Source organism: Bacillus rossius (assembly GCF_032445375.1).
Source record: "Bacillus rossius redtenbacheri isolate Brsri chromosome 9 unlocalized genomic scaffold, Brsri_v3 Brsri_v3_scf9_2, whole genome shotgun sequence".
Taxonomy (NCBI): Eukaryota; Metazoa; Arthropoda; class Insecta; order Phasmatodea; family Bacillidae; genus Bacillus; species Bacillus rossius.
The window spans coordinates 18314042-18330320 of NW_026962013.1; the positions used below are offsets into that span (position 1 = coordinate 18314042).

At 41.2% G+C, this 16279-nt stretch overlaps 1 protein-coding gene across 1 annotated transcript in view; it reads left to right on the forward strand.

Annotated features, from left to right (window-relative positions):
• The window catches only part of LOC134543312 (serine/threonine-protein kinase Warts), a 105348-nt gene that overhangs the window by 74650 nt on the left and 14419 nt on the right, over nucleotides 1-16279 (forward strand). Inside the window, exons 3-6 of the mRNA XM_063388246.1 lie at nucleotides 3386-3497; nucleotides 7606-9589; nucleotides 12687-12865; nucleotides 14277-14557. Of these exons, the coding sequence (XP_063244316.1) occupies nucleotides 3386-3497; nucleotides 7606-9589; nucleotides 12687-12865; nucleotides 14277-14557 (2556 nt within the window). The remainder of the gene's footprint in view (nucleotides 1-3385; nucleotides 3498-7605; nucleotides 9590-12686; nucleotides 12866-14276; nucleotides 14558-16279) is intronic.

Genomic DNA, 16279 nt, shown 5'->3' on the forward strand with positions numbered 1-16279 from the left:
GACCCCCGCTCACATTTTTTTTTTTTTAACGTACGCTTGGCAACGCCGCTGCCCGATCCGTCTCGTCCCAGCTGCCGGCAGTGTTCGTTGTGCTGCGCTGTCGCCGTTCGGAGGGATGGGTAGTCCCTGCCGTGGTCCCTACCTCCGGAACTCCCCCCTCCCTCATCATTCCACCATTACCAACCGACGTCGCGTGCCCTCGCCATCCCTCAGGCCCGCCGAAACCCCGCATTCCTCATCGGCAGGGTTGTCCTTCCTGGCAAGGAGCGGCGTCAGTCCAGGAAACTAAAGGGGACGCACCACAACGCCGAAATGCCAAATTGACCACAACGCCGACAGCTAGAAAACTGCTGTGTACCACAACGCCGAATTACCACAACGCCGAAATACACTAACGCCGAAAAATGTCATTGCAGGACTGCCACAAAGGTTAGGTTGTGGTATTTCGGCGTTAAGGTACATTTAAGAAACACACAATTTCATTCAGTTGTTATTTCGGCGTTGTGGTACACAGCAGTTTTATAGCTGTCGGCGTTGTGGTCAATTTTGACATTCGGCGTTATGGTATTTCGGCGTTGTGGTAACGGCCCGAAACTAAACACCCACCTCCAGAAGCACAAACCTGCGAGAAGTTTGTCAAAAACTTGAATTTTTTTTACAGTGTTAGAGTCGATTATGCTTAATAACATAACGAAAAATTTAGCACCGTATACAGTAGCTTGACTTCTGGGTTGTAGCCGTGTCCTTTGCGATAAATATTCACCGTCTGCAATGTCGACCGAAACGTCGGTGAATTTATAGCCAAGGACACGGCTACAACCTAGAAGCCAAGCTACTTCAGACAATGGCCGTGGAATTCTGCGAAAAATTATTACCACCCGTATACCTTGTGCGTCATTCTGAAACTTAGTTCTAGTTTATTCTTTTAAACGCCAACGTAAAACTTGAAAAGCTAACATCGTGATTTCGTAGCATGCTTCATTTATTTATATTTATCGTGTTTATTGGTGGCGAAGTTAAGGCGCTACGTCTTTCTTGCACTTAACACATTAAGATATTTTCCACGTTTACATTGCATATTAAAATTGAAATTAATAAAGAATAATAGAAATATACTTGATTAAGTATTACCTGTGATAGAAAACAAACTTGAATGTTAAGTAGATGTTCAAAAATTAAAATTTAAACAAAACTAATTCATATGTAACTCTAAATTAAGCAGATGCATACAACTTATGGGATGTAATTAAAGGTTAGAAGTCTTTCGTTGCTTATGAATACGATTTATTACTACATTCACTCATTCATTAAGCATATAAGCCACGAAATGATCATTGTAAGGCGGTGGTCCAAAATGCTTCTTCAGCCTGTGCTTACAGGTAGCTAGGTTATTACCTTTTTGCCTTAACCAGTTCGTTCCAGAGCCTGCTGCTCGTGGCTACTAAAGACCCTGATAAACATTTGAATGGATTTACGGGGATCGCCAGCGTAGAGTTGCCTTTGGATCGTGTTTCGTGGCTATAATCACGGGCGTTGATCCGGGGGGGGGGGGGGGGTTGTCCTTACATTCTTGCCATAGTTTATAAACCAGACCCGATAAGTAAGAAGTGTGTGCACATTATGTATTCGTGTGAGCTTGAACTTTGAACCCTTTCAACTGCTGATAGTAATGGATTAGATGGTCTCGTGAATTGAGGTTAAAAATAAATCTGACTCAGCAGTTTTGGAGCTTCTGAAGCCGCTTTGCCATATTATTTGTCGTATCAGGGAACAAAACATTGCAGTATTCATATTGAGGCATAATTAAGGGCTGGAAAAGGAAGGTTTTTAATACTGGGAGAGATAATTTTTAAGCATCGTAAGCAATTTTTTCATTTGCATTACCTGCTTCTTCCAAGTTGAGGTAAATTCTATCAGAAGTTTTCGAGAACTGAATCCCCAACCTTAGTTTTTCAGGGTTTTTAGGAAATATATTTTTAGTATATCATTCATAAATCAATTAAGTGTTGAAAGACGATGGCTACACACGAACGGTTAATTCAAAACTGTATACCACACGATTCCATGCTTTCAGTACATGCTATGAGTGACATTAAAATTGCCTTTAAGTTCATAAGAACCATAAAATATAACTTGTTCGGTATAAATTGCCTTTTTATTAAAAAAAATATGGTTGTTATGAATTTATTTAAAAATAGATAAATAACCCGGTGTTGCCCGGGCTGAATCATCACCCTTGGGAGCTGATTTTCTGTAAGCTGATTTCTCTCTCTCAGTTGATGGCTATGTAATATAAGGAATATCACTACCTGTATACAGTTTCAAGTCTGTAGGAAATATACTATAAAAACGGAAAATTTTGATCTTTAACGCCCGCGCAACCCCTCTTGGGAGTCTACTGTCGTAAAATCTTTTCTTAACGGATGTCTACTTAGCAAAAGGGATACACACTTGCCCAATTTCAGGACTGAAGGTCTTGCAGTTACTGAGAATATCTCATTTCTTAATGCAAACTTTATCACCTCCTTTGACCCCTTTAGAGAGAATGAAAAAAAAATCCCTCCATAAAGCAGCACCCCTAGGGTACTCAAGGAATATTTTCTCCAAATTTCGAATCTGTAGGTCCACCGGTTTAGGCTGTGCGTTGTCTGTCACTGATAGAGTTTTATTAAGTAGACTAGCTAATGCCCGGAATGCATTGCAATGCCTTAATCAATATTTTTGTAATATATATTTTTAAGTAGGTACACACACAAAAAGCATCTCTTTATCTCAATATCTACATACTATATCTACCTCTCTAACCCTATATACCTGTATATTTCTATCCATCTTTTTTACCTGTCATAGGTTTGACATATGTATGTACAAAAAACGCACGTTCTCGAATGCAACGTTGTGTCAAAATTTCAAAGCGATTGGTGGAAAACTTTCTCCGAGATTTAAGATTTTGAACGAATGAACATTACATTCGTGGCGTAGCCAGGATTTGTGTATGGGGGGTGTTAAGAAGCATGGCCCTCCCCCCCCCTTATTAAAGCGGGGGGGGGGGGGGTCCGGGGGTCCTCCCCCGGGAAAAATTGGATTTTAAGGTGTAAAATAGTGCTATTTTAGCAGTTTTCGGTACTTAAATTTAAATATTGTAATGGTAATTTTTTTTTATTAATTTTTATATGAAATTTGCTTGAGTGATGAATAAGGAATTAATTTAAGATTTGGTGCTAAGGGGGGGGGGGGTGTGTTTGAACCCCTAACCCCCCCCCCCCCTGGCTACGCCCCTGGATGATGTGTAAAACACGACATATGATAAGCAACATGTGTAACTGAGGATGCTACCGTTGCGGGCGGCATCCACGTTGACGGCTGGCGGTGTGTGTGCTTGCAGGACGCTTCACTGCGGGCGCTGAAGGTCTCCGGCGGCCGGTTCGACGCCGCCTTGGACATGCTGGTGAAGCAGCAGCAGGGCGAGCCGGTCAACGGCATGACGAAGCCACCAGGTGAGGGCAGTTAGTTAGCAAACGGAACAAGTATCTCAATCACAAATTCGCGTGAATTAGAAAAAACCCATCTGTTCCCCCCCCCCCCCCCCTTATTAAATAAACGGAAGAGGAACAATCGGTGAATAAATCAACTGTGTATTGATTTTATTATTTGAAACTGTTCAGTGTTTTGCAGTCGTTCACATTGTCACAGTCAATAATGTAGTAGTAGTGTTTCGAAGTTTTTAAAAAAAAAAAATTATACTGGTTTCACGTTAGTTTATAGTTTGTAATTACTGATTTATAACGTTAGTTGCGTAGCTTTGACGGAAATGGTAATCTTGCAAATGTATATCGTTCTGGGAAAAAGATTTTATGTATGGTTGAAATGTGTTTCGATTAGTATTTTGTAAAATAAATTGCAAAATTTATCGATGAGCCAGGGAAGTTGTCTAGATTAATAGTATGGAAACCTTAGAAGGATCTTTTAATTTAAAGGCTGTATTCAGTGAGTAATTAGCGGTCACAGTGAAAGAATATATGAATTCTTTCGACGTTAACAGCCAGGGTATCGCCAAAGTAATTTTTTTTGACAGTCATTTGTTTGCCTTTGCCAAAACTTCATACACGCCCCTTTTTTTTTTCTAGTCTATATTCAATTTTTACAAGTTAAAGTTAATCATTGGACTTTAGTAGATGAACGTATAAGGGAGTCGACAGCAGTTAGCTGGCTAAGCACCGCACTATAGTTACATTTTCTTTCAAATTTGGCCTCACGAACCCCTCTAAGGCCACAAGGATGCACGTGAGGACACGAGCGAATATGTAAGGAATATTTGCAATTATTCTGTGGGACAAAAAAAAATTGGCCGGCATCCTTTAAGACCCATTTATCAACGATCCTTTGGGCTAAAAGGTGCTTTTTAAGGAGGTATGTGGAATATATGTATGTATATATTTGTAATTTTTGACTTGTTCTTTATCCCAGGGGCGCAACAACAGGGGGGGGGGGCAAGGGTATTTTGCCCCCCCCCCCCTTCTGAAACCTTGAAGTGGGGGCAAACGGGGACAAAGAAAGTGTTGTGTAATCAATTTTTAGATAATAAAACTGCTTAAATAGCACCATTTTCCACCTTGAAATACAAATTTTCCCGGGGGAGGGCCCCCCGACCCCCGCTTCAATAGGGGGGATCGATGATTCTTTATAAACAGGTATATTCCCCCCCCCCCCCCTTTTGGAAATTTAGTTGTTGCGCCCCTGCTATTTCCCGGAGTTTATCTCCATATGGGATCTACAGAACAACATTTGAATAATTAAATAAATAAATAAATCAGCGTGTGCGTCAGGAAACGGTAACACCTCATCTTACAAATGCACAAACGAGGAAAATGAGAAAATAATCTTAACGTCAATTTTGTTTGCCTGACAATGGTGTACGGCAGGGCCATCGAGAAGAACTGAGGGCTCCTCGCCATTATTTACTGTAAGATTGTTTTGAAACCCCACAACTCTACATAATTAGTTTCCGTGACCATAGATCTGGAATAAACTTTCGCATGACCTAGTGTCTCAAATTAATTTTATTAGTAATGGAATTTTAATTTGACCTGTTATCAGGGAAAGCACAAGCATTAAAAAATATTTCGGAACTCAACCAGGACCCGGGGATTTCACCACCCCTACTAAGGCTGTGTTCCAAATAGGTAAAAATGCGTGCTCACGTACTCGCTCTCGGAAGTGACGTCACGAGAGAGTTGTTCCATATAGTCGAGTGCGAGCACGAGAACGAGTGCGCATATCGAGTGCGTTTGAATGCATGCTCGTTGCGTACTCTCGTAACCATTGTTTGTTTACGTTTACGTCTGGACTATTGATCTAAACAATGGTAAATGAACAATGCACGTTTCATTTAAGTAGCTGTTCGTAATTAAACAACACGCGATGTCATGTTATCTGTAAGACGTGGAACAAATATGCAACAAAGATTAACAAGTATGATACCGGTAATAGCACGGAAATTGACCCGGAGGTACAGGTTAGGTTAGTTAATTTTAACATGATGAAACATAAACATAAACATATACATACATGAATTTAGGTGATGGATTAACCAACTTACATGTCTTAATGAAGCAGTTTGCATTGTACATTGTTGTAGGAAACCTCATACGCAAATAATACCTTAACCTACTACATGGGTGTGTTTACTTTGGAGTATGGTTGTGTTCCAAATGGCGAGTATGCATGGAGCATGCATTTTGCACGCAAGGAATTGTGGGTGTGAGTATGAGCACGAGAGCAAGTGCGAGTGCAAGTGCGAGTGCAAGTGCGAGTGCGAATTATTTGGAACACAGCCTCAACTCGACAAGTGTTTTCATGAAAGTGGTCTTGGGAGTCAGTAGTATGTCTGCATATGTTGCTAACTACAAACATCACGAAAGGTAAACAACCTTGAAGTTTAACTCTGACTAGGTGACCAGAAATAATTCCTTCCCCCTTGAAGGAATATCTTGGGTACGAGTATTTGTATGATGTTGGATGTAGAGATTTGGCTCCTTATTCAGAAGAGGTTGAGGGTAATAAAATCTCGCTACTGTTCCACACAGTTAGCTACCATCCCCGATCCCCGACTCGGCCGTTTCTCCATAAAAAAAAAATCGTCTCCAATTAAATGCCGAGAGTGGGCAAAAGTAAATAGAGTAATAAAAATTTAAGGCTGCGCGATTAGCTGTCAGATATGAAAGTAATTCTAAGCCAACAAATTATTTAAATTCTTGAAATTTATTTTTCCGGGCTCTAACACGCAAACAATTCACGAACAGGCAGTGTACATGGCGCATGAATAATCAATAGAAATGGCAGCTAAAACATGAAAAAATTTAAAAAATATAATTTTACATTGAATTAAATGTCTTTTAAATAGGTAATAAAAGTCCTGAGGCGCAGACACGCAAACAAAAATGCAGTTTAAATCCTACAAAGTTAAAACACGACGCTCAGCTGGCCAGCACAAGAAAATTTAAAACAGTTTGTCGCAAACAAAAAAAATTCTTACACAGTCCTGCACTATGCTGACAGTTCTACGATTCACGTTGAGGACGTTCAGCCACAGATGACGTCACTGACGGAGCATTCAAAAAGTCGAAAGGGCAAACTCATGGGTAAACTGCAGCGCAAAGGGTGGAGCAAGGTTTTTAAACTGTGATCCACTTAGTCCAGGTTTGTCAGCGTGGTCTAGAGTGTATTGACGAACAATAACATGGTCCGTCTTCTTCTTACGCCCTCACACTTCACGATCCTTGATTAACATGCCTGCGATTAGAGCCATGGTGAAGTCAACGTGGGCATCACCAGTAGCCGATGCGCTGGCACCATCAACTCTCGTGCACTCGTAAAGTTCTAAACCACCGTACAGCTCCAAAACAGTTTTTTTTCACTTCACGTGGACGAAACAAGAGGCACGCCCACTTAAACCGTTTCTACTCGCGCCGCGCGAAGTTCAGCGCGGAGACCTGTGTGCTGTGTGTACAGTCCGGCCGGCGCGACTCGACTCCCAATTCCAGTCTCTCTCTTCTGCCACCGCTGTGCTGAGCGCTAGTGTCGCACGTCACACGACGAAGACTCGTTTCAAAGTTCTCACACGTAGACTAAATAATCAAACAAGTGATTTGCGCTCCACGCAGATAATATTAAAAAATAATAAAAATATTACAAAAGGGTGATATAAAAAGTTACGAACTTACACACTAATTAAATTTACAAAATATAAATCTTTTAGCGCCTACCGGCTCTATAGCCAACTTTAGGTAAACAAAAGCGCAAGGAAAATTGTAAAATAAAATTCGAAAGGTAAAATAAATTAATTTAAAATAGCTAGCTAAAGATTTTTTAAAATAAAAATAAGGGAAATTAAATACGTTAAAATTAATACATAGGTAAGCAATAAACAACGAAGGAAAAAATACGCTTGTGATATGACAGTGTCACAAAGAAAAATGGAGGGGGGGGGGGAATTCTTTATTACTAAACTGATTTTATTTGTTAGGTATGTAGTATTTTATACATATTTACCCTTAGCAAAAAAAAAAGAACAATGTAGTGATTTGAAATGTAATGTGTGTACAGGAATGAGCAGCAAGTTGATGCGCAAGCCAAGCCTAGAGAGGGAGCTCAACATGCGGGGCAGCCCTGCGCTCGACAGCGGCGCAGGCAGCACGCGCTCGGATAGCCCCCGCATGACCGACCTGGTCACGCATCCCCAGCTCAGCCGCCAGTACTCGCCCAGCGCCTTCTCCGAACCACCTCCGCCGCCACCGCCTCGCTGCAGTTCCACCCCTCCGCCCCCGCCGCCTCCCCATTCCTCTTCCTACAACTCCGTGCAGCAGCTCCTGAAGCGCATGTCGCCTGCCCCCGTGGTGCCGTCCCGACCCCCCGCCGTGCCCCCCGGGTCCCCGCAGCCGCCCTCCCAGCGAGGAACCAGCCCCGTCGGCACCACCTCTTCTCGCCAGCAGCCCATGATCGTGCAGAACGGCCCTCAAGTCCAGCAGCAACTCTCGCAGCAGATGCAAGCCCTGAACCTGTACCCCAACACGAACCCGGCCACTTCTGAGCCTCCGCCCCCTTACCCGCTTGCTTCGCCGTCGCCCACCAACCCTCCCCCGCCTCCTTCGTACACGGCATCCATACAGAGCAGGCAGAGCCCCACCCAGGACTACCGCAAGAGTCCGTCCTCCGGGATATACTCCGGGCCCACGTCAGCAGGCACCCCCAGCCCGATCACGGTCTCCGTGTCCAGTCCCACGCCTTCGTCGGTCACGAGGCCGACCCCCCTCCAAGCGTGGGGTGCTCGCCAGGCCAAGACGCAACCTCCCATCATAATGCAGTCGGTGAAGAGCACCCAAGTACAGAAGCCAGTGCTGCAGACCGCGATAGCTCCAACTGCTCCGCCGCCACCCGTCTCTGCCTCGACCCAGGCGCCACCCCCTTCCTACGCATCCTCCATACAACAGAAGCAGCAGACGCCTGCCCCGCCGTACTCCCAGAAGCAAGTCCCGTCTCCTCCCGTGGCCGTGCCCGCCTCCCCGGTGACCACGACCAGTCCCGTGACGGTCCCCACCACGGACCCGCCGAGCTACGCCAGCACCATGCAGGCCCTGGCGGCGCAGAGGGGCCACCTGCACCACGCGCCGCAGCCTCCCCCGCCGTACGGCCCCGCCGCCTCGGAGCTGGCGGTCAGCGCTCAGGTGGCCACGGTGGAGAGCGCCATGCTACCCCGGCTCTCCCCGGCCGTGCATCCCCCTCTGCAGAGGAAGTACTCGCCGGTGGTGCCGGTGGACCCCTCCGCCTCCCGGGCCGAGAGCCCCGAGAGCAGGGTCGACGCCCCCCAGCACACGCCGCCACTCCCGCCCACGGCGTCGTCGTCCGTGGCGAGCAGGTGCAAGAACGTGCCCGTCCAGAACGGCGGCGAGAGGCGGTCGAGCGTCCCGGGCCACGGCTCGCAGTACAAGGTGAACCACCAGTCCCCCATACCGGAGAGGAAGCGCATGAGCAAGGAGAAGGAGGAGGAGCGACGGGACAGCAAAGTGCGCAACTACTCGCCGCAGGCCTTCAAGTTCTTCATGGAGCAGCACATCGAGAACGTGCTCAAGTCGTACAAGCAGCGGGTTTTCCGCCGCATGCAGCTCGAGTCGGAGATGGAGAAGATCGGCCTCAGTCCGGAAGCGCAGTGTCAGATGCGTAAAATGCTCTCCCAGAAGGAGTCGAACTACATCAGGCTGAAGCGCGCCAAGATGGACAAGTCGATGTTCACCAAAATAAAGCCGATCGGTGTCGGAGCGTTTGGAGAGGTAGCCCTGGTGCGTAAAATCGACACCCACCACCTCTATGCCATGAAGACATTGAGAAAAGCAGATGTTCTGAAGAGGAACCAGGTGGCTCATGTGAAAGCTGAACGGGACATTCTTGCAGAAGCAGACAATGAGTGGGTCGTGAAACTTTACTATTCATTTCAAGATAAAGACTATTTATATTTTGTGATGGACTACATACCTGGTGGAGACCTAATGTCACTACTAATTAAGAAGGGGATATTCGAAGAGCCTCTTGCCAGGTAGGACATTTTACATTTTGTAACAATGTGTGTTTATAATATATAATAATATATATTACTAGCGACCCTAATGTCCTTTTAATTGTGAATGTTTAAAAATCTAAAAAAGTTAGGAAAAAATCTAATTTTATATTAATTTGTATTTAAAATGACACATAATTGCCACAAAAAAAATCTGTTGATCCTATTGCTACCAAACTTCACAGGATAACCCGCTGGGCTAATCTGAAGATTTCCTAGAAATTTCATCAAAATTGGTCCAGCCATTTTGGAGTCCATATGGAACAAATATACACACATCAATTTTTATATATATAATATAGTATATACAATATTTATTCGTATTTTTGTGTCTGAATATTTTTTTTTGTTCTTTGTAATAGAGATAATTTTTCTTTATAGCTAAGACATTTTTGTACGAATACATAAAACAGATTTCAATACTGACATGCTTGCATATTATATTATTATATGTAATTACCAGTGTTGGTAAATCTACAGGGATAATGTAATGGGGCTCAATTTTAATTCATTTGCATTTATTTAAAAATCATAATGTTTAAGACAGTTTTATTGTTTTTAGACTACTTGCCTTAAAGTTTAAGATTGTTTTACAAATACACTTTATGAAAGGCTTTTTTATTAATTCATTTAGTATGCTGCTTGATGTAATGATCAATTTTTAATGCCCTATACACATTCAAGTATTATTAGACATGTAATGAGGTTGTTCATAACTAGGAGTTAGTTAACAAGTTAGTTCCTTTCAATCATATACTAAGTAGCAGATGTTGAAATGCTGAGATTTATCCTTAATCATCTCACAAGGACAAAATTAAATTGCTCTTTTGCAAAATGAATGTATAGCTACTCTGCATTGAAAGAACTGAATACTTAGGTGCAATACATCACATCTTGTTGAAATAGGACTCTGTGATATTTATTTTTGTCCATGTACCCAATGTAATTTAATTTTAAAATTTTGGAAATTATTAGTAAATACAACATTTCCATCAACAATATACACTTTTAATCACATCAACATTATTTATTTTATGACAGCTAGACACACCACAGTTAATGATGCTAAATGTTTATATTCCTTGAGTCCTGCGACAGCTATCAAATCACTTATGAATACATCCCTGCAAAATTTGCATGTTTTGAAGACATACTAGAATGTAGATCATTATACACCAATTCCTCACTTAGCATGTCATCAGATTGCGCAGTTTCATTTAACACAATGTTAATTTTACTGCCCCAGGCTTGACGAGAACGTTTGTAAATTTCAGTTAGCACGTCACCACAGGCAAAAGAAAAGTTGGGCAGGATGCCACAAAGTCTGCTTCAATTCAGTAAACAACAGATGTGCCGTGGCATACAGTTAACTATATGAGGGGGGGAAGTATATGTGAGGGGGGGAAGAGATGCATGTGCAGGTCGGAATATGCTATTGGCTGTTGCACAAACATCAGCTATGGCAAGTTAAGTAGCGGCTATGGAGTGTAAATGACCATATTTTTTTACGTCCGCGCTTTATGCCGCTAGGCCGTACCATTGTCACCCGGCCACAGACCGGGCCGTGATGAACTTCAGTCTAGCCAGTGGCAGGGAACTCGCACGCACAAACACAAAGCAACATCTGCCCATAACTGTACGTGCACAAGCACCTGTATTTGGAATCATATTGGAGCGTAATGCATCATGTTCAAGTATTTGAAACAAAACTAGAATTATTACGATGTGCAGAATGTCTAGATGGCCACATTTATGTTGGTTGCACTTTTAGCTTTAAGCAAGTCAACTGTGCGCACTATCGTACTAAATAAGGACTCCATCACAAGTTTATGTCTGATGCTGTTGATTGTACTAGTGAGAACATTTTTGACATTAGTTACTGAAACAGAAATGAACAGATGATTCACATGGAAAAGGTTGTTAACTGAATGGTGCAATGAAAAAAAAAAATCACAGGTCTGGCAGGATTGGTGTGAATCAAGTGATAATACACGAAAAAGCACTTTAATATTTGAAAAATTATATTGTAAATATTCTACAGTAATATCGGTTTCACTGCCAGCAAAGGATAGTTTGGAAAGTTCGTGAAAAGTTAAAGATAAATGGTGTGACATATTTTTTGTTGAGTGTTACTCTACGGATTTATATTATGCAAAGAATATGTATTTCTTTACACATTTTGGAACATATTAAGTAAATTAGCCTTGCTATATATGAAGACTATAATATGCAATTTCAAATAACACAATTTTTAGGAACCCATTAGTCGTGCAAGTGAGGGATTGGTATACTCTTGACTGGCATTTTCATTGGTTCATGGGTAGTTTTTAATCTCCGAAAATAACTCAATTTAGTTTATCCAACTATATATAATCTGAACAGAAAAAAAATGAGTCAGCAGCCAATGCAAAAATTAAATTGACTAATATGGGTTAAGTGGTCTGGTATGAAAGAAGAATGTGAATTTTTCAGGTCTATACTTAATAATTTTGATTATTATCATTTTGTCATTACAATTTATAATTAAGAATATATTTAGAGCTTAAGTTGCGGGGAAATTAAAATAGAAGAAACAACATCTGAATTGGAAATTAGTACCAGTTACTAGTAATGTTAAATGATCAACTCTACCTCTCTTTTGCTACAAGTAGTTTACAAGAATGAATTACTTAAGTGCTTTCTTGTAATTCGTTACATTTCATCACAGATAATTTCCCTGAAAAACTTGATAAAATGTTGTGGGTAGTTAATATTGTAGGATGACTTGCTCAATGTTTCTTTTATATTTAGATGAAAAATATACTTATTTTGACATAAATATAGAGGTGCCTTAAGTTTGTCTACAGAGCCTAAATTCTCCAAAATCTTCTGTTTGCTCTAGCCTATTCAGAAGATTTTGAAATTTTTTTGCAGAAGTAATTATTTTCCTGTTTGATTATTTTTACCTTAGTCATAATAAAATAACAATACATTCTCAAGTTTTGGCAAACTCATGTGGATATCTGTTCATATTTAATTGATTGCAAGTTTTCTGTGTAATAGGATCTGGAATCATCAATGTCACTTTCATTCCCAGGTTTTACATCGCCGAGCTGACGTGTGCAGTTGAAAGTGTTCACAAGATGGGGTTTATCCATCGAGACATCAAGCCGGACAACATACTTATCGATAGAGATGGCCATATCAAGCTGACAGATTTTGGTTTATGTACAGGGTTCAGGTGGACCCATAATTCAAAATATTATCAGAATAATGGTAATTACCTAGATTTAATTTTTTTTTAATCTTTTAATGTTTTGTGCACAATTTAGATGGGCCCTATATTGATTTGTAAAATAATTTTAATTAGGTACTTGAAGGGAAATGTTTGCATATCTCTGTGCATATTAATGGCTATACAAGTAAAAAAAAAAATGTAGAAAGCAGGTATATAATGGGTTTGAAATATACCAATTTATAAGTTACATGGATTTGAAACTGTCCAACAGGTCAACTGTATGAGGGGAGAAAAGGAAACTATTGTTTGCTGGTGTCAATGATTTACTTCTTCACCTTCATCTTTTGCCAGCATCACTAGCTGATACAAGTGTAATAATGATGATAATAAATTGTTATTAATAACCTATTAAAAATTAAATAAGTTTCTTAGTTTTTGAGTTGTATACATTTTTTCAAAAATTTTTAAATCCCCACTCTGCACCAAATTATTAGATAATGTGACTAAAACTTTTTGCTTTGAAATCAATCATACCCTTCTTTAGATACCAATTTAAAATAAAATCAATCATGCTATATTTTTGGAATGAAAAAAATCTTTGTACTTATGCGGCAACAATTTTAATCGGGTACCATAGACTATTCACACCGTAACAAAAATTACTTTGCTAACTTGGCAAGTTATTTTCTTTAATTAGCTTTCTTTTCAAATAACGTGTAAGTTAGTAATTTTTTTTACAGTTTGACTAGTCAGAATTACTTCAATAAAAATTTTTGCCACATAAGTCTTCCAAATATTTTTTTTCCCCCTAAAAGTATAGCATGTTTGATTTAATTTTGATTTGTTTTCAATATTAGGGTTATTTATGATTGGGTAGAAAAAAATTTAGTCACAGTATCTCATAATTTAGTGCATGGTGTGAATTTAAATACAGGTATGTTTGAAAAAATGCCTTGAGTCAACAGCTAAGACACTTTTTGAATTAATTTTTGTGATTCAGAACCATAATTTTCTGGCCTATCAACTGTTCTTGGCTTGACATTGGTGTTTTTCAGTGTGTTTTTCAGGAATCGTGAAACACTTGTGTAGAAATGCGGTCAGTTGAAGTGATCGAACATTTCATAACCAGAATTATAGTCTTAACTTGTGTATGATGTTATCGACTGCTCTTTTAGTTTACCATGCAGGGGTAAGAAATTTCTGTGCGAGTGACAATTGTGTGCTCTTTGTCCTACAGACAGTTTTGTTTCACTGGGGTCATCAGTAGTTGGGTGGTCAGAATCAGTCTTTTTCCCATCAAGGCTGTAGGGTTTGATTTCTGGCGTTGCTAAAACCTGGATTTTTTGGAATGTGGTGGACGTGCTTTGAGCTCTTATTTCCCCATTCCATTTGTTTCCTCATCTCAATGATGTTTAGCCCGGTTGACTCACCGATGCTTGCTGCTTGCAGGAGAGCACGGGCGGCAGGACTCGATGGACCCCACGGACGAGTGGAACAGCGAGTGCAGCTGCCACAAGCTGAAGCCCTTGGAGCGGCGGCGGCGACGGGAGCACCAGCGCTGCCTGGCGCACTCTCTGGTCGGCACGCCCAACTACATCGCGCCGGAGGTGCTGCTGCGCACGGGCTACACCCAGCTGTGCGACTGGTGGAGCGTGGGCGTCATCCTGTACGAGATGCTGGTCGGGTCCCCGCCCTTCCTCGCCAACACGCCCGCCGAGACCCAGCTCAAGGTGCGTCCGAGTGGCGTGAGCTGCACAGCGTCGTCTTTGAATACATATACTGTATAGAAGTCTCGAGTGGATAGGATGTACTCTACGTTTTTCAGAAGCGTATGATGAGCAAGCAGCTTGGGAACTTCACCGCTGCAGTGCGCTGCCGTAATGCCCTGTATCGTCTTGGTTGTTATTTACACGTTAGAGCGCAGCACTGTCGCCCGCTGTCATTCCCCGCACCCCCCACCTATCATTCACTGCAGCTCAAGGTCGTTCAACGGGAGGGGGAAGGGTTGTTTGAAGAGTTCGACACTTGTCCGCTAGGGACCACCACAAGTCGATGCCCTAGAGATGGTGGCGATTGCGGCGGTGAATTAACCAACTACCTCAAAACCGTATTAGAAATTTTAACCTGGGTTGGCGACTTCTATACAGTATATATTCAAAGGCGTCGTGGTGGATCACTTGGAACGATGAGGTCACAACCTTGTTCAGTGAAAGGTCTAATCTGGCATGTTCAGCACCATAGTCAGGTCATTTTTAACGATTTTGCTGGATGACCGAACATCAGTTTAGTTTTAACGGAAATACCAAATGCGAAAATGTGGAATGTGACCTTCTAGAAAATAGCATACACTGTACTGAAATGAAAACCAACAGTAACTGTAAATTGTGAGCTTACTAAAAATGCCGGCAGGGCAGTTAATGCGAGATGACAACCAATGTCAACAACCAGAATCCACCCAAAAAATATTTAACCCAAGCTGCTTGATTGGTACCCTAGTATGCTAGTATGCTGTATTGCATTGTATATCTCAGGTTTTTGTTGCAGTAAGTTTTTGGTATTTCATGACTTTTCTCTAAAATAAGTCCTATGTCAGAAATTAAATGTGCATTTAATAACATTAACAAAAGCATGACTTTTTGGGGTACCGTGAAAACTAACGCACATGTTGTGTGGGGCTCCTAGAGGAATGTTCTACTGAGGACATACATTGCTTTTTTTGTCACAGAAATCCTAGAGCTCAACGAACAACTCAAGTGTTATCTTCTATATCTGCTTATATCAGCGTTTCCAATGGCTAATCGCAAGCTAATGTTCCAGCCATGTATAAGAGACAAAATTGAATTTAAATCCATGTTAGTGTGTGTATGCTATTGACAGTGCTCTGTTTCACCTCTCGCATCAATTTATCAATTTTCAATAAATTATTTTCATTCTCTGATATTTCTAGTAATTTACACTTCACATTAAAATAGCCCTTTTATTATTATTTTTTAATTTAGTCACTAGATGTATGTTTTACACCACATGCTGTTTTCAAATATTTTGGGCAGGTTTTCATTGCCAAAACTTCTTTTTGCAGATTATATCATGAAAACCTACAAGATGTTTATTTTCTGTATATCTGCAGCTGGGTAGTGCTTGAAAATCAACTATTTCAAAATACTTTCTTCATAACAGATCAAACAGAAAATTCAACATGTTTGTGAGGGCTCACTAAAATGTAAAGCTGTGGATGAGAGTAAAAAGAGATGATGTAGAGTTCCATCTTCTTATTTCTCCTTATTCTAGAGCCTCAAAAAACAGATAAAAATATTTCATTTAAAATTCATAGTATATTTTTTTGTATTGCAGTAAATGGTTGAGACCAAGTAAGTTTTACTCAAACTAAAACTTACTTGTACATGTAGAATTAATGTTTAAGGCGTTAGCTTGAAGAAGCTGGTAAAAGTGTG